The sequence below is a fragment of the Solanum lycopersicum genome, chromosome 1 (genome assembly GCF_036512215.1).
Source record: "Solanum lycopersicum chromosome 1, SLM_r2.1".
Lineage (NCBI taxonomy): Eukaryota > Viridiplantae > Streptophyta > Magnoliopsida > Solanales > Solanaceae > Solanum > Solanum lycopersicum.
Window position 1 is genome coordinate 91,229,317 of NC_090800.1, and position 27,059 is coordinate 91,256,375.

At 32.0% G+C, this 27,059-nt stretch overlaps 4 protein-coding genes across 10 annotated transcripts; all 4 read right to left on the reverse strand.

The window, feature by feature from the left end:
- Positions 1-4,604: 4,604 nt before the first annotated feature.
- CYCD3C2 (D-type cyclin-2) lies at positions 4,605-6,557 on the reverse strand. Of its 2 annotated transcripts, XM_010325608.4 has the most exons (5): positions 5,812-6,557; positions 5,527-5,728; positions 5,257-5,387; positions 4,942-5,182; positions 4,713-4,818 (listed from the first exon to the last, which is right to left on the reverse strand). In XM_010325608.4, exons 1-5 carry the CDS (start codon positions 6,316-6,318, stop codon positions 4,811-4,813), a joined length of 1,089 nt encoding a protein of 362 aa, XP_010323910.1. In that variant the 5' UTR covers positions 6,319-6,557; the 3' UTR covers positions 4,713-4,810. The 2 variants fall into 2 exon arrangements, with proteins under 2 accessions (NP_001234753.1, XP_010323910.1); NM_001247824.1 differs by having other exon boundaries at positions 4,605-5,182; positions 5,812-6,343.
- A 4,142-nt stretch (positions 6,558-10,699) lies between these two features.
- LOC101254948 (elicitor-responsive protein 1) lies at positions 10,700-13,834 on the reverse strand. Its single transcript, XM_004230700.5, has 7 exons — positions 13,614-13,834; positions 13,429-13,533; positions 13,206-13,332; positions 13,044-13,115; positions 11,603-11,648; positions 11,199-11,493; positions 10,700-11,103 (listed from the first exon to the last, which is right to left on the reverse strand). Exons 1-7 carry the CDS (start codon positions 13,657-13,659, stop codon positions 11,078-11,080), a joined length of 717 nt encoding a protein of 238 aa, XP_004230748.1. The 5' UTR covers positions 13,660-13,834; the 3' UTR covers positions 10,700-11,077.
- An 889-nt stretch (positions 13,835-14,723) lies between these two features.
- On the reverse strand, positions 14,724-23,307 carry LOC101255438 (phosphatidylinositol 3,4,5-trisphosphate 3-phosphatase and protein-tyrosine-phosphatase PTEN2A). 6 transcript variants are annotated; one of them, XM_010316917.3, is made up of 14 exons: positions 22,863-23,272; positions 21,604-21,800; positions 20,969-21,491; positions 19,772-19,873; positions 19,623-19,679; positions 19,435-19,500; positions 17,903-18,079; positions 17,712-17,798; positions 17,568-17,632; positions 17,368-17,444; positions 16,979-17,025; positions 16,517-16,647; positions 15,652-15,721; positions 14,724-15,583 (listed from the first exon to the last, which is right to left on the reverse strand). In XM_010316917.3, the coding sequence occupies exons 3-14, from the start codon at positions 21,398-21,400 to the stop codon at positions 15,035-15,037; spliced, it is 1,860 nt and encodes a 619-aa protein (XP_010315219.1). In that variant the 5' UTR covers positions 21,401-21,491; positions 21,604-21,800; positions 22,863-23,272; the 3' UTR covers positions 14,724-15,034. The 6 variants fall into 6 exon arrangements, with proteins under 6 accessions (XP_010315219.1, XP_069149046.1, XP_004230750.1 ...); XM_069292945.1 differs by having other exon boundaries at positions 22,878-23,245; XM_004230702.5 differs by lacking the exon at positions 21,604-21,800 and having other exon boundaries at positions 22,863-23,307.
- A 1,130-nt stretch (positions 23,308-24,437) lies between these two features.
- On the reverse strand, positions 24,438-27,050 carry LOC101256135 (cysteine proteinase mucunain-like). Its single transcript, XM_004230704.5, has 5 exons — positions 26,392-27,050; positions 25,919-26,154; positions 25,674-25,814; positions 25,037-25,489; positions 24,438-24,750 (listed from the first exon to the last, which is right to left on the reverse strand). Exons 1-5 carry the CDS (start codon positions 26,867-26,869, stop codon positions 24,646-24,648), a joined length of 1,413 nt encoding a protein of 470 aa, XP_004230752.1. The 5' UTR covers positions 26,870-27,050; the 3' UTR covers positions 24,438-24,645.
- Positions 27,051-27,059: the final 9 nt, after the last annotated feature.

Consider the following 27,059-nt stretch of genomic DNA (forward strand, 5'->3'; position numbering starts at 1 on the left):
TCTTACTATCACTCATTTTTTATAATATTGATATATCCAAACGCTTACTAAATATAATGTGCTTAACTTTCACGATTAAATTAAGTGATACTAATTAATTACCTCACTCTTCTTCAATCATTATTTACTTACTTCACTATATAAATTGCAAAAACTAAAATGTTTTTGACTTTTGAGATCGAACCAAAAAGAATAGGTAGGATACTCATCTAATTAAAAAATGAGATTGACACGTAATTTTTTTAAATCTATCTAATAAATGTGAGTCACTTAATTTTTTATGTCATTCACTGGTTTGAAATATTGTAACAAAATGCCTATTTTAAAATTTTAATTTGAATAAGAAGACAAAATTTCTACAATATTGTACATGGACAATTGAACTATTTAGTTTTAGCATTATAGCCATCGCGAAAAATTCCATAAGATACAAAAAGGTATATACAAAAAAAAGCAAAGTTGTTAAACGTGTTCAATTTAATAATTAATGATGATTATTCAAGCCACTAATTAGCACTGATACAATTGCTAAAGTTACTATTGTTGTTAATTAATGCCCACAACAAGTACTTACTCAGTCCCCTATTAATTGTGAACATCATTTAAAATGTTTATATCAAATTACTTATCGATTAACAAAATCAATACAGAACTAGTTGCCTTTTTTATATTTAATTTGTTCTTAATTATAACTAATTGTTTGAAAGAACAATATTGATGGCATTGGAAAGAGTTGAGAATAAATTAATTTTTATTTAAAAAAGAACTATTTATTTATAATTTTTGAAAGAAACTGTAATATGACAAACTGACAATTAATCTTGAACGGAGAGAGTAAAAGAAAACACAAACAATTGAAAGTGTTTAATAAGCCAGCTTATTATAAAGATGATCGATGTAGTTTTAGTTAACACATTTTTAGATTTGTCAGTATCTAGATCAAATCTAGATTTTAATAAGATAAACAAAAAGTATTCACTTTTAACGAGATAAATTTCTTAATTTAAACTTTAAGAATGAAAGTATATCTAAGGCAACACAATTTTATAATATATTTTGTTTGTCCATATAGTTATGTTATGACATGCAAAATTTGATAAATTTCAAAAAATTATTGTCAAAATATATTTTCTTTTACCAAAATGAAACTGAAGGGGGGGAAATTACTTGATGGCAAGTGATGATTTTGTCCAGCACGCAAGTGTGAAATGACAATGACATAAATCTTTTTGAAACAACAAGAAATTTATTGCAGTTTATAATATTTCACTAAATTGACTAAATTTTTCTTGATTTCCCTTTTTCGCTTTTACTGCAAAAAACAAAATATTTTCATTTTTCTTATACGCAAAATTTATTTCTATAAGTTAGTAAAAATTTGATCAAGAGGTGTGCTTAATTATAAAGATACCTTCTGTTAAAAATTAGTTAGTGATAATCTCTTTTAAAATAAGCGTTACTTATATAGTAAAAATAAAATACAATATTTATTTTAAAACAAGTGTCACTTTAATTGAACACAAAAATAATAATTATTTTCAGTTATATTCTTATATTAAAGAAATTTCTACTCCTGATCATTTTACTTAAACCTTTTTTTTTTGGACTTTGTTTTAAGAAAATAATAACTAATTTGAGTATTTACCACAACAAATTTATTATCTCAAATAATAAGAAATGATTTGGAGATTTATTTTCTTAATACGTTAAAAATGACAATTAATGATGTAGTATAAGATTATTAGTAGCAGACAAAAAAAAGGGGACCTTTGTTTTCACTAATTTTCTTTATTTATTTCCTAGTTAGTAACCTTTGTTTGCTCTACTTTCTCTTTTGCATTGAAATAAACAAAAAGTTAATGAGTGGAATCTCCCTCTTTTAGAAGGAACATAATTTTACTCTATTTATAATTAATTTAAAAAATGGAAAATATCACAGGCAAAAAAATATTTTATCAATTTTAAGACACAATTCTTTTTTAAAAAAGATATTTTGATATATTCGATATTTAACGCTACAAAAATTTAAAAAACTTATTTATCATTTTTAAGCTCTGTAAAACTAAAACCAAACCAGCAAATAAATTTATACATGTCATATTCTTTTTTTAAAATGTTGTATTCGCTCTTTCTAATTTATTTTTAGTTCGTTAACACGCCTTTTCTTTTTTGATTATTTTTTAATTACTTTTTTTTTATCTTGGATATTTAAAATTAAAAGATTAAGGAACATGTTGATATACTTGAAAACTGCACTCCAAATTCTAAAATCTTTTGAAATTTTATGTAAAGTGAAAATATAACAAATAAATTACTTCCTTCGTTAAAAAAAAGAAGACCTAGATTAACTTGGACCAGAGTTTAAAAAAATAAAAAAGACTTTTTAATCTTGTGACTCTAAATTAAAGTTCTACTAAATATATCAAAATGTTGTTTAATCATGTGGTCTTAAAGATGTCAAGTGAAAAATTAAAGTTAAAATATTAAAAAAAATCATTTAAAAAAAAATAAACTAAAAGAAAATAAAATTATTCTTTTTGAAACGGAGAAAGTAATATAACGAGACTATATATTATTTTGGTTGGTTTGGGAGAAAGAAATACTCAAAACTAGAGAAAGAAGAAAGCTTGGTGACCCAAAAAAGCAAAAAGAGAGAGATTATGGGGTCAGGATGCAAATAATGTAAAATAAAGTCAAAGTCAAAACAACAACTACAAATAAAATCCCCAAAAAGGTCTACGTTTGAATAAGACATACACACATTATTATTATTATTCTACAAAAATAAGAAAAGTAAAAAACCCCAATGTCCGACAAAAACCCCTTTGTCTCCCATTCACATCCAAACAAATCTCAATAATATACGTCGATTATCGTTTCGTGATAATTATTTTTTTATTTTTAATCGAAAATTTAAAATTTCATCTTGATAAACTAAATCATACTAAAAAATAATTATTTTTGAAATGAAATTTCTTAACATGAAATTTGTGTTGTTCAAAACTTAAAATAAATGTAAAACACATAAAAATTTCTTTTTAAATAGAGTTTCTAATGATATCATATTAAAATCGAAATCTAAAATAGATATCAAATATAAAAGGAAAACAAAAGGAATTCACCCTAGTATACTCTTACTTTGGGCTTAAATATGTTGAGTCTCCTTGGATTTACTTCAACTTCATCTTTAAAATGATTTTTTCCCTGGCCTTTTTACCATTTAAAATCTTGGGTTTTACGTACTAAGTAATCAATTGAAATTGTCAACTCACATTTGTCAATATGTTCTCTTTTCTTATGTCTCAAATTAATTACTTATAATACGTATTTTATTTAAACATCATTTAAGCAATTGAAGTTTATTTACCTTAACATCGTCTTTAGTGAAGCACCACTTTACACTTCTTCTAAATAAAAAATTAAAAATGAATAGGCCAAAGATACAAGACATTAAGAGTTTAGTTCTGTGGAATATCATTGCTATGTTTGTTACTGAATATTATCATATCATTAATTTTAATCAATGAGTTTGAGTATTGCACAAATCATTTTCGTCACGAAATATTATCATTTCTCCTGTTATTATTACGTGGGAAAAACAGTGTAAATTTATTATACTTTTTTCTATATCCAATGATACTTATTCATCATTGATCTTTGTACACTTCTTATAAATCAATAAATAGAAGGATAATTTACTATATCATTATTTAACTAATATTTAAAAAGACATAATAAAAATAAATTATAATTAATGATAAAAATAAATTAGAAACTAAATGTAAAACTATCTATTGATTATATACATAATGGACAATTTATCTATTTAAATTGCCAAAATAGTTTTAAGGTCGTTTACCATCAGCGTATAGCCTATAACCCAAATTCGTTTCAAATGAGTTTAACGAGTATAGATCGCCAATTTAAAATTTATACTCCCTTCATCTATATTTATTTGTCATATTACATTTTTCGAAAGTCAATCTGATAAATTTTTAAAATTAAATTAGATTACATTAATTTAATATTTTAAATAAAAAATTTAAATATTTAAAGACTATACGAAAAATATCATACATTGCAATTTACATATCAATATAATAAAGAAAATATATCATAAAATGTTTATTAAAAAAATTTAGTTTAAAAAAGTGAAAAGTATGACGATTAGTAGTAAATGGAAAAAGTAAATATCAGTTCCATATTCTGGCATTCTTAAGATGTTAGGTTTTACATATGTAAATTACTACTCCACTATATTGAACTCCATCTATTCAAGTCTACGACATTTCCCCTTTTCAATCAGTCAGTTATAATTTATAGCAATACAAATATATATGATTTATATAAAATTATTAATTATAATCGCCATAGTAAGTTAAACTAAATATATAAAAGTGAATCACCATAAATAAGTTAAAATAAATCATATAAAAGTGAATTATCATAGTAAGTTAAACTAAATCATATAAAAGTGAATCGTCATAATAAGTTAAACTAAATAATATAAATGTGTATCGTCATAGTAAGTTAAACTAAATAGTATAAAAGTGAGTATGGGGAGGGAGTTATAGATAAGAGGAAATAAAGAAAACATTGATGAATATATGATTTATATATATATATATATATATATATATATATTAAGTACTAATAAGTAAAGGCAATATAAATAGAGTAGTCCATCAAAAGTATGCATGCATGAAAGTGACTTGAGAGAGAAAATTGAAATAAATAGAGAGAAAAACAAAGATTGCACATATTCTGTCTTTTCTCTTTCTCTCTCTGGCTTCACAGTAGTAGTAGTAGACTACACTCCTGCAAAAAATAAAGCCACTCATCTTCTCTTCTCTGCCAACAACCACAGCTAACACATAACAGCAAAATACTTCTTGAATATGTAATTAAAATATTTAAAAGAGACATTTTAATGAGGACTACCAACAGCTTCCACAAAAACTCTGCTCAATGATGATGACATTTTCATTTGCTGTTCTTGAACTTTGCTTTTCTTGAACGAAGGCAAATCTAAATCCCATGAATCATTTGAACTTTCTGAAGTGTAAATTGGATCTATTACACCACTTGGACTACTGGGATTTTCATCATATTTGCGTTTGTGTGATGTAATAGGCTTTGATGACACTTCGGATATGAGTTCATAGCAATTATTCACATTCTCCTGTTTACACAAAAAAATGTTCAGCGACTGTTTTTACATGAAGGGAAGATCAAAGACAATTAATTTGAACTAACCTTGCTAATTTTGAGAACCCCAAGAAGTTGATTTTGATAGTCAATAGCATTACAAGGCTCAATTTGATGAATAACATGAAGCATAATTGCAGTAGCCAATACAGAAGGCATATAACGTACAAATCTACAATCTGTATTATGAAAGACAAAAATAAAATAAAATCAGAAGGGGCTTTGTTTGTTCTTGTTATCATCGAAAAATCTAATCTTAAGTCAAAAAAACAAGATTCCATAACAAATATAAAACTGATGAAAAAGCTCAATAGTTACCAATCATGACAGATAGAAGAAGACTTTCACATCTTCTGAGAAATTCCCAATGAACATTGTTCTTTAGCCCAAGCCTTCTTATAATATGATCAAGAAATGAAAGTGGGGTCACTGGATTCATCCTCCATTTCAGTGATGACAGTACCAGAAGCTCCATTCTTTGTATAGTCTTTGCCTCAAACACATATTTTGCATCCTCCACCTAAAAAAAGTAAAATCAAACAATCAGTCATAAAACTGTCAAGACAGAGGGAAATCAAGAGAAAAGAGAGAAAAAAATGGTACTTGGAAGTCAAGAAGAAGGGGAACTTGAGTTTCTTCAACTTTAGCCGCTAAAGAAAGACAAGTGACAGCAGCAAGTTGAGTCATCCATGGCTTATCTTTCTGAAATTGAAGGCTAGAAAGAAACCTGTCAAGATAATTAATGGCTAAAATGGCAGTCAATGCTGAGAAATCATAATGAGCATTCACTTTAAGAATCCATTCAACAACATCAACACGAGCTGAACAGAGAAAAGGGTCACTCCCAAAACTTTCAAAACAACAACGAGTTTCTTTTTCTTTAACGAAAAGTGAAAGAAGCTCTTCATCTTCCCAAAACAAATCTTGTTCCAACAGAAGCAGAGGTAATAATAATAAAGAATTAGTTTTTGTTGTTCCTTCGGAAGATAACAACAATGGGTTAATAATAACCCCTTCTTCATCCTCTAACAAATCACCCCATTTTTCTTCTTCTTCTTCACAGTAAAGCACATCTAAAAAAAAAGATTGATCATTATTCTCTATTGCCATTTTTTTCCCCTTCTAATATCTCTGTTTTTTACTCATTATACAACACAGAGAAGAAAAAAACAGAGCATTTTCATTTTATCTTCTTCTTCTTATCTCTTTTTTTATTTTTGTCTGATTGTGTGAAGGGAAAAAAGGTGTAGTAGTACACAGAGCGGACTCGATTCTCAAAAACAGAAAGATAAAGGAAGAAGAGAAGGAAGAAAAAGAAAGAGATTTTATCAGAGTGGATGTCACGCTTGTCCTTTTTTTAACATGAGTAGTGACTAATATTTATATAAAGAGAAGATTTCGATAATTTTTGTTTGGTGACTTTGGGTTTTTTTCTTTATACTTTTCTCCACTTTCTTGGTATTCTAATGGTAAAAAAAAGGAAAATAGCACAAGGTGGAGTATATGTATTTAAAAATACGGATATACCTCTCTTTCGTAGCTCGAATTCATAATTTTTTTTAAAAATAAAATAATTTAAGATAATAAAATTTTGAGAAAGAATTTAAGTTATATATATACATAAGTTGATAGTGTATATATTATCTGGAATCTATCACATTTATTTAGGGTAAAAAATGATAGGATTATTTGCTACAATAAGTAAAATAATTTACTGTATATGTAACTTAAACTCATGAAAATATGAGTTATATATGGATGATCCTACGTGAAAAGTGATATATGTAATTTTAAAAATAAAGTTGATGTTTATTAACGTATGTTTAACGAGATTATATTTATTTATGAATGGTGAAACATATATTAGTTAATGTTTGAAAGTTAAAATTGTGAATAAATACGTGATTAACTTAACAAAGTTGAAAATTTACTAATAAAAGAACTTGAAGCTCATCTTTAAATTTGTTTTCAAAACATTCTGTTCAATTATATGTATGATCAAACACTATTTCCATTTTATTTTACTTTTTATAAAAATAAATAAATTATATTCGATAGATCTTTAATAATTTCCTAGATCTCTGTATTTTAGAATTCCAAGACTTCGAGTTGTATTGCTTCTTTTCCGATGGCTAATAATAAACCTTTAATTATGATTAGCTATGTACTCTAATCGTCTCCTGAAGAAGACAAAAAATAAATAAAAAGTTGTTTATATTTGACGAAAGAATTGAAAATAATCATAATTTTAAATTAGTGATAACAATCATATAAATTTGTATTTGAAGTTCAAAGAGACATATGCGGATACATATTTTCATTATACAATTTTATATCATGAAATAATATCGCATGAACAAAATACCTATTTAATGTAATTCAAGTTTATAGAAAATTATTCTGTAGATAAACAATTTTTAAAAAACTATACGATTCATATTATTTTTAACACAACAAAATGTTATATCTGATCTTAAAATACATCCACCAAACCTCGTATTTTGATCCATACAATCGTGTTATGCCAATAGAGCTCAATTAAACAATATTTATAACCAACAAAAAAATACGAGTATCATGTATATACGTAACTGTTTTTATGTTCAAAATAGTATTATTTCTTTAACCATATTGAACCATTCAACAGTAAAGATATGTCCTTTTTATGACAATAGTAATTTTTAATAAAATTAGAAATACTTCAGTACTATATTCTCATGAAAAATACTTTACAGTTGCTTTAATTTCTGAACCGTATATTCCATACGAGTATAAGTAGTAACATTGTAATATACATCCTGCAAATAATTTTTAATCTACTTTTTTTTTAAAAAAAAAAATCCTCCAAATGAGTTTGAACTAAATCTTGACGACATGGCCATTCGGAAATAACGCTTCCACCAAATTTTTCTCGTTTAAATTCTAAATATTTAATTAAAAGTAAGACAGATTTATCACTATACTACAACCTAATTGATAAGTTATTAATTATAGCATTATTACTACATTACAACCCAGTGAATACTTTACTAATAATAGCATGTGTAGCATATTCTTATTTATTAACTATATATAAAATTTAAATTTATTGTGAATTATTTGTAGATAGATACTCCATGAAACAGGGAATAGGCATATATAGAGAGGATTTCACTTTAGTATAGAGGAAACTAAATAGTGCTGGTTAAAAGAGGGGTTTTTGATTGAATTTTAAGTGCATCTATCTACTTTTTAGAGTTTAAGAGTAGCTTCCAAAGTTGTCATTAGGGTCTTGGAATTCCCCAATAATTACATCTCTCAAAGTTCATAAGCAAATTGTACTAAACGAATAGTTTTATAGCGAGATGAAAAATAAGTTATTTACGTATGAATTTTCATATGCCTTATACAACGCTTGATAAGTAAATAAGTTATTCGATATTTTCTTCATCTCACATTACTTATTCATTAATATTTTACGCTCATTTTAAGAATTCTTAAGAAAATATTTTAATTAATTTATCCTTTTAAAATTTTTTTAATACATGTTATTCATATATTTGATTTATCAATATCGAGATCAACATTTGAAATTTTATAATACCAATATTTTTAATAAGAACAAATAATTTAAAACATATACTTTTTTTTATTATGATAACATGAATAAATAATATGAGACGGAAAGAGTAAATCGTTTATTGATGTTCGATCTTCCAAGGAAAATACGGTGGTATGGAAGTAAACAATTATAATTAAAGTTGTAATTGTACTGATAAGATTTAACTAAGATAAAGTAAATAATGTGTTAGCTATGGTTTCGTCCTAGTTCAAAAGTCATAAATGATTTCGTCTTTGTCAGTCAGTACTCTTTGTCTTTTTTAACGTACTCTCTGCAACATTTGTTGGCTTCCAAAACTTTTAAACAATTAAAACCATACTACTTGTAAATAATACTCTAGTCATAATTATGGACGTAAAAATTTGGTAAAAGCAACAGCAACAAATTAACAATTTTTTATTATATAAATAAAAAACATTCTAGAAAATACTAAAGTCAACTTATAAATATCAAATTCACGTAACTGGAAAAAAAATAGAATCGATTTGACGATCTAAAAGTATGAATAATCGTTATAAATCATTCTATGTTGTTTGTCATGGTAATAAAAAAGACACGTAATAAACCAAATCAATCTAACATTTTAATAATTTCCTTTTTGACATACGATTGTCATTGCAACAATTGCAGTAAAAACATGCTAGAAATGGTTTAAAAATACAGATTAAGAGGGCTATTATTAGTTGATGTATTTGTAATTAAGAAAGTGGGGTAATGGACAGCCTAAACCAACTAAGAAAGTAAAAGAAGAGAGAGGAGATAGAGTTAGTTATACAGCTGTTTTTATAGTGTTAATTAAGGTTATAATGCATCATTAATTTTAAGATTAACAGTAATAATGCCTGGCAATCACTAACATCTTAACCAAAAAAAAAAAGAAAAAAAGGAGACCATATCTTTACATCATTATTTTTCAAAAGTCAAAATAGGCCCCCTCATGCCATGTAATTGGGTAGGTTGTTGGTTCATTTCATTCCAAATTCTTCTATAATTTCTCCTCTTTTCCAAATCACTATAGTGCCATGTTGAACCTGATTTAGCACTAAAAAAACACTAATTCCTCTAGTGCAAACTGTTTTCGCTAAAAATACTCTAAATATGATGTGATATTGTTCATTTTAATTATTTCACGCAATTCTCTTATCAAAGACTTCATCAGTAATATTATCGCTACTCATGGAAATATATATATTTTTCTCAAATTTATTCACCCACCCGTTAATCTTTCCCTTTAACTAAGTTGTACATGATCAATCACTAACCTATGAACTTATTTAGCGGTTTATTAACTGAGTATTTATGGTCACCGAAGCATACACACATCTTTTTGAGTAAGCATCTCCACGGACCACGCTACAAACTAGCATGGCGATATTAAGTTAATTCTTCTCTTATTCTATCTCGTTGAGATATCAATTATTATGCGAAACCAACCAAAAGATACTCTTAACATCGTGATTGAGTTAATAAGAACACATGATAATTTGAGAAAAGTCAGAAGGGAGATGTGCTTTTTTCTAACTAGTGAGTAGAGAAAAGTAATAACCACCATCGTGAGGTTGACCACTCTAAGGAAAGGACTTTTGAACGTTTAAGCAAATAATGTAATGGGACACAACTAGAAGTCACATTTACTTGAAAGGGCAATCAATGATGGTGGAACACCGAAAGCCACCTCATAAACTTTACACAGTGAAACGTTGAATCTTATATGAGTAGAAAAAACTTTTTGAGATTTAGTGGCTTAATCACATGGTCAAAACGACCAATTGAGTTTTTCTTGTTCATATGTCCATTCATATAGATTATTGCAAAATTCAACCTGATGTGACACGACTACGTACCCTTTGTCCACTGAAATAAACATAAATTCATATAGCCGATCACAACTTGTTTAAAAATGAAGAATAATTGTTCATATTGTATTCATACATTCATACAGTCGCTCTCAACTTGTTGATTCAAACGCATATAGAATACTCTCCTGCAAGGCCTCTTTCCGATCATCAAACGCGATTAGGATTTCCTTATATCCTACAGACGACAAACAACAGCCAACAAAACTAATATTTCTTTCTTAAGATTGTATGGAACAGTTTAGCACAAACAATCACAAACAAGTCATCCAACCCTTGTATTTTTCAATTATTTACAAACACAAAGATGCCTAAGCAAAACTGTTCAGTGAAAATCTGTATGCACAATTCTTTCCTCTTTTTCCATAAACTTATATGCACATTCTTCACCCAAGCATGTAAGAAGATGGCCTCAGTAAGGTCGCGGAGGATATGGACCTGATAAAAAGTTGTGAAGGTTGAAGAGACAGCCCTTATGGAGAAGTTAGGAAAGAGGAAAAGAAGAAAATACTACATATTACAAGCATACTAACCTGGAGAATAAGAATAGTCCTGTGTTGGTGGTGGATAAGACGCGGGAGGATACGCTGAATGTGGTGGATACGAAATGGGAGGATATGCTGAAGGCGGTGGATAGACTGGAGTGTAAGCAGTTGTTTGAGGAGGAGGATAAGGTGTTGGTGGATATGCTGCTGAATGAGGTGGGTACGCGGGATATGGAGACAGTGTTTGATAAGCTGCTGCTGGTGCTGCGTATGATGGAGCAGAGTACATAGGCGTATGCGGCTGTGGTGCAGTGTATGATGGAGCGTAACTTGTTGCCGGCTTCTGGAAATTTAAAGAGAAAATATGTCAAGGATATATAAGATAGATTTGATCTCCTCCCAGGATCAGAACGAGAAAGGGTGGAGGTGCTATAGATGATAGTACTACTTACATTGGCATTAGCATAGAACATTATGAGCCGAACTTCTCCCGCATGCCTGTAAAAGAAAGAACAAGTTCCTATCCGTCAAATCCTTATATATCTTTCCAGTATAGTGATGAGACTTAAATTAATCACAGCTCCGATAGCCAAAACAAAATGACCAATAGAACATCCCCGCAAATAGAACACAACAGATAGATTTAGAGAATATGAAAGATAAATTAATTGCTTTTATACATAGTTACAAAGACTGACATAGTGGTTTCTATTAATCACAAGGTTTGTAGTCATGAACGAAATTTCAGGCATAATTTCATGTACCTCAATAGCTAAATAAGTGTCCAAAATCTGAACTACAAGAAGTGAGACACAAGATTATCCAGGGAGAACTCTCTTTTTCTGCTTTTATCCTTTACAATAACTATTAACTCATTTTACTTCTCTTCTCACAAGACAGACAAGCACTCCCTAAAAGAATATGTCTCTGTTAATTATACAGAGTAACAACTCTCTTCGTCAATTATACTGAAATACATACTCCATAAAAGGAAAAGTAGAATTTAATTTCCATGAATCCATCAAAGATACAGTAAACCAACCCACCTCCATACACTCCCTTCACCATTGTCCCATGGATCACCGAAAAAGTTTATCTCTCGGGTTGACTTCACCTCAAATGTTAGAAGGCCTAACAAACAACTAAGATTTCTTTCCAACAATCTAAAAATATCAAATCTCAGCTATACGCCACAACTCTGCACCTGACTTGAAGTTCATCCTTTCCCCAAGCTTAAGATAAACTATCATGTCTGGCTTTTAGTCAAATACTTCGCATGATAAGAGGGGATAACTAAAATTAAGATAAAACAGTCAACCTCTTATATCCTTTTAAGGAGGTTTAATCATATCTTCCTTAAATCCTTACCAACCAATAAAGTCAGCTTTAGAACTACATATAAAAGAAAAACGAGAAGAATGACGACTATCATAGATTGCAATCAACTAACTTAACCCACTCCAATCTTGCAGTACTTGAAAAAGCTTAATACTAAGAGTGAGTTAATCATCTGAGATAGGCAAACAGCATGACTGATCAAATTATTTTCTCCAAGTCTTTAATTAGATAAGTATTTCCTTGGGCGTAGTACCAACAAATGATTCTCATATTTGTTTAAAAGCAACTACATCAGTGGTCCTAGATCCTCCAAAATTTCTCAATCACTTGATGATACTTATCCCAATCACTGAAATGCAAGTGCTTGTACAATCTTCCATTGTTCGACTAAATATCTTTTGTTCACCCATAACTAAGAATGTAGGTGTTCTGGGGTTTGTTCTTTTCTGTTTTAAGTTATGCATCTCGTTCGGTATACGTTTTGTTGACAATAAAGTTTTCATTGTTATACATGTATTCTTCCTCTTATTACATTTAAAAATCTTATAAATTTACCTGCCAGTCTTGGTCTGGATTGGCCAAGCAGTATCATCATATCCCATTGATAGAACTTTCTGTAGTTGAATCCTAGATTTAGAAAATCGATCAAAGATTAGTACACAAACACACACAAAAAAAAAATAAAATGAACAGAACAGATAAAAGAAAGAAAATTACTTTCCGCTTCCGATAAAATCATCATAAGTAAGGGTATTGCTATTCCAGACGACAACATTAATCTCTTGCAATCCTTCAATAAGGGTAAACACGAATTTCTCTTGAAATGTGGGGTTTTTGCCACCATCTACGTATAATAATTATTCCACAACAAATCAATAATACAAAAGGAGAAACAATTACTACATGAAATTAATTTGAAAAACAAAAAAAAAATATTCACCTGTACAAGTACGAGTTCGAAATTTGGTGCTACCATATTCAAGACAAACATAGGGATCTTGTCTTGAAATCCATTCAGTGTCCTTTAATTTATTGCAAGAAACCACTGCGAGATTTTTCCGAATACAAAATCAATAAAAAAAGAAGTTCTATATAAAGGGAAATTCAAGAAAATCTTTAAAATACCTGTGATTTCAAGAAGTTGGCCTTGGATGCCAGATATCATTGACATGGGAGTAGCAAGAATTTAACTTCTTTTTAATTTTCCAATCAAGAAAAATTGAAGGAAAATGTTCTCACTTTTTTTTCAACTGATTTTTGACAGAAAATTAGTATCTAAGTTTAACCGAGGAGGGGCTTATATAGAATTTGTTTAAGGCGGCGGAGATGACAAAAACACGGACAACGAAATTGAAAAAACGGGCACAAAGTCTTTTAATCGTCTAGCCGCGTGGCGTGACACGACACTTAATTAACAAGCAAATTTTCTTTTAATTCTGTATCCGAGCATACTTAAAAATTCTTAATTAATTACTTATTTATTTTGATAAATTAAAAGGACCTTTCATTAAATATTATAAAAAATAGAATTTTTTTAAAATCACATAATTTTAATTCGTCTATTTCATAATTAATACGGGCAAAATTGTATTTTTAACAAGTATGTCAATTTAAAAGGTGAAGAAATAATTAAGGACATGTATATAGTCCAATTTTTTCAAAAAACTGCTAGTATATGGTAAGATAATTTTCTAGCCGAGAAACGTTTAACAAAAATAAAAAAATTATTTTTATTTTAAAATAAAAAGAACACTCAATCCTTACAACATCCTACCATATGACGTAATAAGAATAAAATAAATTAGAAAAGGTACAAGTACTAGTTTTGTGTTTACCTTTTTTAAAAAATCAATTAGACCATTTCATCATCTCTCTGTCCAACATCTATAATTTTCAACTTATCTAACGGAGTAGCGATCAATGACACTCTTCTTCTTGAAAAAAAAAACCCTTCCTCATAAGTCATAACCTGTCTGTTCGGTAAATATAATTAGGGTTCAACTAGAGGAAACAAAATGCTTTCTGTTTTTGGTCATGGCAGGGAAAGGCCAACACAAGTCAAGGTTGGCAGAGTTTGGGGAAGTCATTGATTGATAATGAATTATTGGCAAATACATGAAGATCACATTTATGAGCTGTACATCATGTGCTTATTTGGGCTCACTTTTTTCATGGCTGTGCCTGTGAGAATATACAAATTAAAGCACCAGTTTGCCAGTTTTTCAGCCAACATAGTTTAATCAAATGTCTTTTGATAACACCTCCACTGCCTTGCAGTAAAGGAAGCCACAGTTTTTGACTCATGGAAAGCAGTGTAAAGTACATTGCATATGTTCTATAAAAACTTCCAGAACAGTAGTAATGCAAATTTAGCACAATTTCAACCCAAGGTAATCTACGGCATAGCTTTACGAAACTGATAATCAAATGGCAAGCCATGAACAAGTAGAATGACAACATAATAAAATGAACAGAATTCAACAAGCTAGACCCTAGCAACCGCAAGCTATTATGTACATCTTCATGAATTTGCACACCAGACCTCTTTAGTCACTTTCATAATCTTCTTCATCACCAAATGAGAAAACAGATGCGTCAGCTGCCATGACCTTGAAATCACTCACTCCTCCAACCGGATTGGACACATCAACACTAGACGCAGTTCCGACTGAGGCATCTTTTTTGGGCTCACTGTGTACAGAGCTTGTGTCTCCCAATGAGACTTGTTCTGTCTTATGTGTCAAGCTTGATATTTTATCTGAATCGTCCTTGTTCCTTGATCCAGGGTTTTTTGCATCTGCGGGAGCGCTAACTTCAGAAGCAGCTTTAGATTGTCTAGCTTTTGACATTCCAGGTTCCTCAGATTCATTGTCTGAGAACACATCGTCCTTGTCATTGTTCCCAGGTTGTTGGTTCACGTTAGTTCCGTCAGCAGGCTCACTGCCTGAGGTAGGATTAGACACGGGGGCAGGATTAGCACTTGAACTGTCAGCTGATTCTTTGGTGGCAGTTTCTGATTGGGGTCGAGCAGGAAGGGCAGCATCATAGTCCGCAAGGACTACTTCCACTTGGAAACCAGGTGAAGGTAACTTTCTCTGCACAATAAGGCCATCATATAAAAGTCACGAAATGAAGACAGCATACTCAATCAATAAGAAATTACCTTGTCAAAACCATCGAGATCACTTGTCATCAGGACTTTCCTGTTCTCTATCATTGTTGTATTCAACCAACTGAAAGATCAAAAGACAGATATGAGTTTTAAAATAGGAGCCTTTGCTTCCTCCTGTTTCTTCCTAAGCAGTGGGGATCTATCTAATCTAGTAAATCAAACAGAGGCTTCACATAAATGTACCGACAAATCTCTGTTTTCCCTTTTCTCCTACTGTGGAAGTACAATAAGCTTCTGTTGATGAGTGATGTCGTAGTTTTCCCCTAAACCCCATTCAGATTATATTTTTCCGCTTCAAATTGCAAGTTAAGTTTACCGCTTAAAGGTGCATACAAGCACCAATATATCTAAGCTAGAAAATTTGGGATTCCGACTAATATGGACTGTCAGGGTCACAAATATAGGACTTGGAAACTTCAAATTTAATTCCACAGCCCTAATTCATTAACATAAATAATATACCCTTGACTCATCCATCTATATGTAAATAGTATACTATCTTTTGACAGATAAGTACTTTATTCCATTATGGGAGTACTAGTAGAAGAAAATTAATGAAACCATAGCTAACAAGTTGGACTGATAGGAAAAGACAACATACAGTAAAATTTGTACAGAACGATTTCATTCATAGTATCTCCAAGAGGCATAAAGGATGTAATTCAGTAATCTATAGTGCATTATACATAGGACAAGAAAGGGAGATCTGGTAATAGCATAGCCTTTTACAAGTATCAAAGTCGCCACGGGATACAATAGACATTTAAGGGTCAAAGGAATTTGTATACAACTTGGTGGTCCATGAAACACAAAAGTAAACAATTTTCCTTCAAACTCTTCATATTAGTGAATTTACCAGTAAAAGTCTCCTTGACGGTCATGAAAATGAATTTTGAAATCCCCAGCTAATTCTGCAAGGCCAGGCTCGCCTGGAAGAGCAAAAACCACTACCCCTTTCTTTGGTGCATTGAACCAAAAATCCTCAGGCTGCAGAGAAAAACATTATAACAACTATAATGAGAGAAACTAAGAGTATGAGCTTTGAACAATTATAAATATATGTGATACCATTGTCAGGACGAACTTTTGAGCACAACAAATAAAGAAGTATAAAGTATAAGGCTTACTTTTAAACCTCCTTAAGTATACAGATGTACATGAAAAAGAGAAACAAGCTACACTACTACCTCCTCATATCAGAACTTAAAACTGCAGGTTCAACTCCTCATTAAGAATCCAATACTAATATGGATGATATAAATTCTTTAGTAGTTTATGAATGTGTCACAGCATGACATGACACATTAATTAAACCTACCGATAGATCCTTGGTTCTTGGATGTTTTTTGGATGAAAAGAGCACACCTGCAGATATCCACCAATGAGAAACCATCATAAAGGAAACACACAGAAGAGTCTATAATGTAAGAAGGGATTGCAAATAAAACTCCACAACTATTAGCACAAGATGGGAAAATTCTGCAAGGCACACCTTTGTAACACGTAGGCAATCTAACAACTTGTTTAGCCAGCCTTTTCTGACTCCAATAAGGATATCGGTTATTCAATGCCAAATTAACTTGTTACAATTATGTCCGATTAACAACAGCAGATGATAGATCATCTACTGAATTGACATTAAGCATGACTGTCTTTTTCTAGGAGTATAATTTCAATATAATAATCTAGAAAAAGGATGTAAGTTACCATTATGATCAGATACAGTGATAGAAGGTCTTATCCAATAAGGGCACCTATGCAGGCGAAATCCTCTGAGCATGCACCTGTAAGAACGCCATTGACAAGGACTACACTTAGATCTTTTCTTGTTACTTCTCTCCTCTTGTAATTATAACATAGTGAAAATCTGAAGGTGCATTTGAAATAAGAAGGATCAACGGATTTACCTGCGTCCAGGCTGGTTTTCTCCATTAAAGTACATTAAGATGCGTTCGAAATACTTGACATATCTCTAGAAACAAAAAGGCACTACACTTGTCAGTTCACTATTGGAGGAGTGGAGATTTAAAGAGAGTAATATTTTAACATACAATCTGGCTCGGCAGCACTAGTCCTTTTCCGTCTACGCATCTCTTTTGATTGTAGTAATCCATAGACTCCTCTGCTGTAGGAAAGAACTGCAAGAAGACCATTGACTTAAGTGTCTTAAATCTGAAAGTAAGACTCCATAATATCTGATAATACGAAGCAAATGAACCGGAAAAAAAAGAACAAGCCCTACCTTCAAGTATAGAAGAAGACTAGAGATCATTAAACCAGTTCTTGCCATTCCCGCCTTACAATGCACAACCACAACATTTTCGATATCCTCCTTCAACCATGAGTATGCACTTTGACAAAATGATATAATGAGTTGAATAGGAGGGCAGTTGTGATCATCAAATGGGAAACTAGCAACCTGTATCACAGTCATGAACAGAAAAATGAATCAAGAAACTTCGGAGTCAGCATTAAACAGTTATGGGAGTGAGGTTTTTGTTGGTTTAATCAGTTGTGGTTTGCTCAAATGGGTCACCAATTTCTAACTCTTGAAATGACAAAAACTGGAAACCACACTGACTGTTTCAGTCTGGCATAGTTTGGTGGGCCTACTTTGACTGTTTACCCAATTCTTGTAAACAATACTAAGCACCTTTCCAGAAGCTATACATTATACCTCATTTTAAAAAAATGACAGTTGTGTTTACCAACTTGCATCAAATTCAGACTAACAATAAGGGGCTCAAGTCTTCATCTATCTGTAGATAAATTTCAGGAATTACCTAAAATCAAGAGTACTTAAAAAGTGTTTGGTCTTTCAGAAGTTTGAACACTAAACAATAGAAGTCTTTTAGCGGAAAGATTTTAGTAGACGTTGCAAAGAATTGCATTATCTACCAGCATAGCAACCTCCCTAACGTTCCACTGTGTTTATGTTGGCTTTGTTGCTATCTAGTTATCAAATATCATGTACTTTATTTTTAATTTGATAACCGTGGTGTCAGGGGTAGCTTCCATGTGCACCTCAACTAATTCCACGAGATACCTCCCACTTTCCACCAGCAACAGGTACCACGCAACTCTGTCCACCAAGGCTAGAACACATTGAAAGATTTCACCTAGTGGTCAATAGAGTGGGTATTCTTAGGTTCTAATCCCAAGAGACACAAAAAATAGGTGCATCATTTATCAAAATCTGATTATTAAAGTTAGGAATAGCCATTAAAAATGGTGACCTTAATGATCTCGAACATGTACAAAAAAATTAATAAGCTCACCACCATCATGCAATCCCTCAATTATCTCCCTTCCATATCACACAATCTAATTGAAAATAAGGCGCAGAATTGCATGTCATATTGTAGCACCCCCCACCTCCCCCCCCCAAAAAAAAAGGGACATTAGCTGTTTGGTTGTACCTACGAGTTAAAATAATAGGGTTCATGTTTTAAGCAGAATTCGAGTTGTTTATATCATTTTACGGCAGAGTGTGAAACATTTTGGAACTCCTTGAACCACAGAAAATGTGTTAATTAGAATGGTTGCTTATGCAACTGGAGTGAACTAATTTATAATTCTCATCTTCCTCAAAAAAAAAAAAAAATCATCTTCCACAAAAAAAATATAATTCTCGTCTTCCTCATAAAAGTTATAATAATCTTCACTATAGCATTCAAGGAGAACAAAGGTAGGCTCTATGTTTACCAAATTAGGTGCAACATAGAAATGAAAGTAAGGGAAATGAACAGGAAAAAATAAAAAATGGAAACACACCTTCCCCTCGAATAGGGAAGCATCATACAGTCTTTCAGCACAAAGATTGTATACTTTGTATTTATCCTGCAACATCAAAGTGATGAGTACAGAGTAAATGTAGCAATAAAATAGAAGGATAAGTAGATTTTCAGTGACTGGCCCAAATGAAATGAAATAGACTTTACACGAGATCTCGAAGTTATTACCTTATGATGAGTTTCAAAGAATTTAATTACTTCTTCCATGTGGTTTCTGTAGAACCCCTGAATATCAAATTCCATGTAATCAAACTAGGGATAACCACATACCATGATAATTATTTGACTTCAAGCAATGAAGAATAAGGCTTCCTGACCTCAACATAGCCAAAAAGGCCAGAGCTCATGTCACCAGCAGGGAATCCCATGGCAATTATATTCTCTGTTATGTAGGTCAAGTCTAAATCAAATCCTCCTTCCTAGTAAAAGGATACTGCCACGTCAATACATGAAGATAGAAATGTTTTTTCATAAAAATATGTGTGATATGCAAGATGCTTTAAGGTGTGCAAGAAAACTTCTCACAAGAATCAAAATGATAAAGAAAGAAAAAAAAATATTTGTAGCACAGATCAAGATGCATACCAGCTCCCACCGACAAAGTTCTATCCCTAGAGGATTCAATGGTACCATGAACATGGAAGGTAAGCAAGTCCTTTTAATTTCAATGAACATATCTTTTTTTCTTGAAATAGTCAATGAACATATCTTACTGTCTTGCTGCTTTAATGGAAGTGATCACCGTATTCCAGGTAACCCATCGTGTTGGCACTAGAATATTGTTATATTTTTAATAGTACAGACCATTTGAATTAAGAGTAACAATTCTTCTTACTACCTATCATCCACCTCGAGGACAACATCACACTGTCAATAGTTCAGACGAAGGCATATAACAACATTGATGATCCCTACAATTGGAGACCAAGAAAGATGTGATGCATCACAGAGTCATAAACGAATGGAGTTAGTGGATCCTAATTCTTGAATCTTGCATAGATATGCATTATCCTATTACAGTGCTGGCAGTGTTTTAACTTTTAACTACAAGCTACATAAAGATGCCTTGCAAATAAAAGGAAGCTCAACATGATTCCTTCTAAGTATAACAAAGTAGAAAATCGTCTACAATGGAATTACACATTCTTTAAGAAGCAACTCATGCCCATGCCAATGCAGGCTGCATCGAACTTCCAACAACCCAAAGAGCAGTGTATCAACTCTCACATAGTGAGGCATGAAATAAGTATTTAAAACATTTTGTTCGAACTCCGTAATACAGGTGCAAGTTGATTAAGATAAGAGGATGAAAATACAAGAAACTGAAACGTTTAAACCAGTTTGGTAGAACTGAACCAATCAACTTATTAAGAATACAAACCACGATGGTTCTTCATAGTAGGAAGAGAGGCAAACAACAACATTAAAGTGTTTCAATAATCGATGATCTCCTCATATGGAAAAAATATAAGAATGAGTAGAGAATACTTGAGCCATCAACATATTTTTTTTACCTGATATCTTCTCTTATTCTGGGATACAACATGTCGAGCTTTAACCTGTACAGCCTTCACTGCATTCTTTGAAGAGTCAACCAATCCTTTGGTGAATGTTCCAAATAAACTGGTTGGCGATGTTGATGTTCCATCAACATGTTCGTCTGTAGGAGATGTAGGAGATTTAGGGGACAGACGCATTCCAAGCCCACCAGTTAAACGGGCAAAGGTTGATTTGGGAGCATTTCCTGATGATTGTTCATCTTGGGACCCAGTGAACGGTTGTGGAATTTTTAAATTTTTGGCCCATGACGAGATGCCTGAAGTAGAGATCTTTGAAGGCGCCTCTTCTGTTGACTGAACTGGTGCAGACTCCACTGCAGTAGACCTTGCTGCACTTGATGTTGTAACAGGTTGTGAATTTGATACATCAGCAGATCCAGAATCCATTATACTGGGCCAAATTTCTTCACTGCAATGACAGAATATCAGTAAACATGGACTGGAATATCTCACAGCTTAAGCGGGGTTCATCAAGAAGCTGCATAGAAAAAATTCCCATGTTGATACACATTACATGATACAAACATTTATGAATGTGCACATTTTTTAGTGAATCAATATACATTTATCAAACGCCATTGAGGCCTTACATTTTCATAAGAATATATATTACATTGAACATTCAAAAAATCAAGCCAGCTATCGCAACACACTGCATTCTTTCCTACACCAATACATCTATGCGTATCAGGAACATATATCTGTGCTCATGCGGCATGCCCATCTCCACATGTGCTAGTGTGTGGTTGGTGGTATGTACGCCTGCATATACTAGCACAGTGGAAATCTACAATGATAAAGATTAAGGTTGGAAATTGAGTTGATCTCATCAGCAATCTAGTAATTCACTTAACACAGTAATAAGTCATCTTAGATGATAACTCAAAAATTTCACTCTATTTATCCTCTCCATTGAAAAGAAAAACTTTGTACTTCGCACGAACTTACATTATTTTTTATGTTCAGTAATAAGATTGTAATACTCAACTGTCCCAAGGAAAATTAAAAAATCTGAAATGACTATCTTCACAGAATTTTACTTTGCATGCATATTTCTCATTACTTTTACTCTATTCCTTCTCTTCCTTTCTTTTTTTTTTGTTAACCGAGAATTCCCCAAGGGCCAAACTATTCCTTTATCCCTGCATTCTCAAAATCTGGATAATTCCATGTAACCCTGATTTATTTACATCTGATAAACTTAATATCTTTGTCAAGCAAATGAAATCTTCTCTCGTGGGCACTCTTTCCCTAAATCACCACTCAAGTTCCAGGCCCAACAATCCATTCCCCTTCCATCATATACCTCAAATTCATGTTAAACGCAGAGTTCCCTGACCACACATGAACAAAGACGCATTGCTCAATAAACCCCTTGCTGTGCAATTATACAAGTGTTTAGGTCAGTGATCTTTGACAGCGTGATTGTCCGACAATGGGCCATTCAAGAAAACCTTTCTCTTAGTGCTAAGGTATATAAATAAGCAAACAAATCGTTTTGCCTTTTTCACATACCTCAGACTAATTCTACGGGATACCCACCACCTCCTTCCCACCAGTAAACAGGTAACTCTGGGAAGAATCACCTAGTGTTTTTGTCTTGAACCTAAGGCCTCATGCTCTCAACCACTTCATTGACGTAAATGAGAATTATCTATACAATTAGTACCAGAACTACTTCATTGCCATAAAGGGAAATAAACAGTGATCTGGAAACTACTATTAAGTCAACTAGCGAAAATTCCAAAATTAACTTTCATCCATCAATTTGGACAAACTAATTCACCGATCCGCAATATTCAACGAATTGAAAAGTGCTGAGTAACAAATTAAACATTCAATAACGCACATGTATATGCTTAACTCAAAACAGACGGCAGCAAGGAGAAGTGGAACAGCTTGGAATCAGAGCCAACAGCGACGGCGGTGTGTGACTGGAGAAGGTTTTCGACGGTGTCGTATTTTTATCACCAACTTGTCTGACAGCGAAACTAAATAGTTAAGAATCGGAGGCAACGGCGGCGGTGAGTTTAGAACGGCGGCGGTTTGAGTCTCCGACTTGTATGCTTATTTGTCTCTCTCTTTTTCAGATCGAAACAAATCCAATGAACGTTGCAATATTTATCCAGAGATCCTTATACTTTCAGTTATTTTCTTTTCTCCGTCATTACGTCTCTGAAATTTGGCATTTCTTTCCCAAATCTTACTCTTCACTTCACTACGGATAATATTATCCTTTTTTTATCACTAAAAATAAATAAATCTTTGAGTCTATGTTGCAGTGAAATTTTATTGGTTATAATGTGGTACTTATGTTGCATTTAATAACTTTTCTTAATAAAAAAAATATTTTTGACTCAATAATTTGATGAAAAAATAGTTATTTTAAATTGAAATATAGTTTAAGGGTAAATTATGAACTATTTTCGGATAGTTTAAAATATTTTTGACCATTTTTTATTAAAAAAAATAAATTAAAAGGGATATTTCTAAAAGAATTATCATAGAAGAATAACAACCTATATTCGAAACAATAATCATGAAAACACTATTGATGTTTCTCTAACGTGGGTAGAGAAAAGATTTAGTAAAAACAAATACGTAGTTATCAAAGACATATTTAGAGGGATTTATGTGGTTCACGTGAACCCATAATTAAATTAAATATATATGTTAAAAATTCAAAACTAATAGATAATATATATTGCACCTATAATTTTTAAAATTTAACGATTTAGTGTTAAAAATGTAAAAATCAAATAAAAAATTTGTATCTTAAATATATTTTTTACGTAATATTGTAGCCTTCCTTGTGAGATCTTAGATATGCCTCTAGTTATACGTGCTAATTGCTACTAATTGTAGTTATTATAAAGCTTATCTACTTAACATGATAAAAATTTAATTAAATTAAATTAATAATATAGTTTCTTTATAACAAGTACTTAACTTTATAAGTAATGAAAGATAATTTAACATTCTTAACAAACGGAGCACATAGCTTCTTTGGAAAGCACATTAAATCTTTAATCAATCTAAATGTGTTTTTCCCCCCTTTAAGCTAGGTAGATAACCCCATATTAAAAAGTTATAGAATTAGAAAATCTAGTACTACTTAAAATGTAAAAGAAAAGCGAAGAAGAGGAACAAATAAACAGAAAGAATGATTAATTAGGTTAACATTGTTAATGTTTATTAACCTAGTAAATATTTTTATAAGTTAAAGAAAATAAAGTTGGGAGCCAATCCCTTCCTGTTCCCCAGTATTATTTTTTTCTTTTTTCTAAAATATAGTTTTTAAAGCACGAAATACAGCTTACATTTTAAAAGAATAATGTTAAGGTCAATTGATGATTTAACGTGCATAACCAAATAACATGCTGTTCAAAATGGGAATAAATTTAGACTGATTGAAGATGTAATATGCAATAGAACATTATGGTACTTAGAATTTTCATTAAGAATTTAAAAGATGAATATTTACACTGGGTAAAAGTTGTCTCAAATAATAAAAAAAGGAACAATACTAACTAAACCAATCAACAACAGAAACAGCCCATTGGCCACAGATTGAACAGCTCTTCTAAACATGATGATCCTTTTGCCCTTTTCACCTGCAGTTGCTAAATTACTCAATCATAACTCACTTTCCTGTTAGATTTCATCCCTGACCAGTTTACTCTAGCAGTAGCAGGACCTCTCTTCAATGCTTTTACACTCAATGGACTATCCTTGCTCTGCCAAACAAATAAATTTAATGAAATCAGGTTAGAGTTATTGCAGAAACTGAATAACAAAATGTTGCATAATTTCTTGTCAACGACTCAATGAAATTGTCTAGGTAAGCGCAAGCTAGCCTGAACAGTAAAAGCTTACTCTTTCTGTTTCAAATTACTTGTAGTTTTTTGCTTCTCAAGATTCAAACTATGTGAACTTCAACTATTGTTTGAAAATGTATGTTTTCATCATACTTGACTTTTGAAACGAAAAAACAAACGTCTATTTTGGGGAGGAAAATCTTACCATTTGACAAGTGCCTGAATTAACATCACAGACAGGATAATCATGTGGACAGCAGCTGTTGTTGTCATCACAGCAGGTAGCAGACTCATAAGGACAACATCCCCAGCCAAAACAGTAGTCGCCATACTTATAAATGCAGCAGCAAGTAGTGCCCGCGGTGCAGCTATAGTACTCATCGCAAACGGTTGATGGTGCTACAGGACTAGGAGGAGATGGACCGGGATTAGGAGGATTTGCCCCATTCTTAAGAGGGTAAGAGGGCTCCATTGCAATTCCACACTTTCCACTAGTGCTATTAGCTAAATTTCGCTCGAGCCTAATGTATCCACTTTCTCCCCAGTTAGGACCCCATGAATTCCTCACAATCCAGTAATCTGAACCATTATCTGTTCCATAGCCAATTGCAACTACACCATGGTCTAGTTGTGTACCGCAGTATCCAGTGAAAACACCCTTCAAGATTTGAAAAGGAAAAGAAAGTGTAAATGAGTATGGTAGTTTTTTTTAGTAGAAAAAACAAGGCATTAGAAGCCGTAATTGCAGATTAGGCATACTATAATTGCAGGAACTAATTCAAAACTTAAAGAGTCAATGGGTTTAGGCACAGACAATACTAGTCTTAGAATTGTTCTCATACCGAAGAGTAGTGCTGGAAAGCTCTGCCACCAGCTTCAATAGCAACACTAACTGGTTGATTTGACAATGCCTTCATCAATGATTTCTCATCATTTATGGGAACATCTTCATATCCGTCGATGGAGACAACCCGAGCATTTTTCTGAATGACAACAATTTTGTTAGCAGACCATCAATTACTTGGTACATAAAACTTATACATGAGTAATATTTTGGATGTTCTCTAGAAAGTATGGTCTAACATACCCTGTTTGAATCACAAGTACCATCTTTAGCACGGTAAGGGTAGTCAGCCTCAGTGTCAATGCCGCCATTGTTTTTAATGAATTCGAAGGCGTAGTCCATGAGACCGCCATTACAACCCTGGTTATAGCTCTTGTCACAATCAACAAGCTCTTGTTCAGAGAGGGAAATTAATTCACCGGTTACAATTTGATTTATTCCTTCAACAGCACCAACCGTAGAGAATGCCCAGCAACTCCCTTCAAATTAACAATATACAACTTCAGTCCTAACGACGATATCTCACATGCTCAATCAACATATATATGAGTTTCGCCATAATCAAAGAAAGATTATACAGCAATCAACTTGAAGACTCGACAAAATAGGTCAAACACAACATACAAATAATAACTTTTGACCTAAATAAGACTCTTGTCAACACTCCATTGAAAGTAATCTTCCTCCAACAGAAAGAAAAAAAAAGAAAAACTCACCACATTGGCCTTGGTCTTTAACAGGGGCAACAGCGCCTTTCTGTCTCCAATCAACGGATTCCGGCAACTTTTCGCCGGCCTTAAAAGCGTAACGTTCGCTTTTAGGGTTCTTCAAAAGCCTCGTCTTTTTATCGAACCGTCCACCTACAAACAGGGCACGGTACTCATCGTTGGTAAGATCAGAAAATCGATTCAACCCAAGTTTATACGGTCTGGTCTCAGCGTTTTGCTCGTCGATGAATCTTAAATTATCTTTAAAAATTTCAAATCTTTTTTCCTTTTCTCCTATGGCATTGTAATTCTTTCCATGCTTAACAATCCAAGATTCATACAATCCCTTAACTTCATCGTCTGTACGATGATTTGTTGCCCCTAAATCTGCATGCTTTTCATCGTAACTGATGATGGACATGTCAAGAGCAGATGAAAGGACAAAAAATGTAAGAAGAAACAAGAACAAAGGCCTGAAATAAGTCATCTTTTTTTTTTGTTCTTCTTCTTGTTTGTTGTTTGGGTTATTGGAGAGAATGGTGAGACAAGTCTTTATATAGAGACAGAGTTTATATTTGAGAGGAAGAGAACAACTCAAAATAAGAATATTGTGATTAATGGGTAAAAATGTTTATTAATATTGTGATTAATGGTGGAATGGTAAAGAGAAAATATAT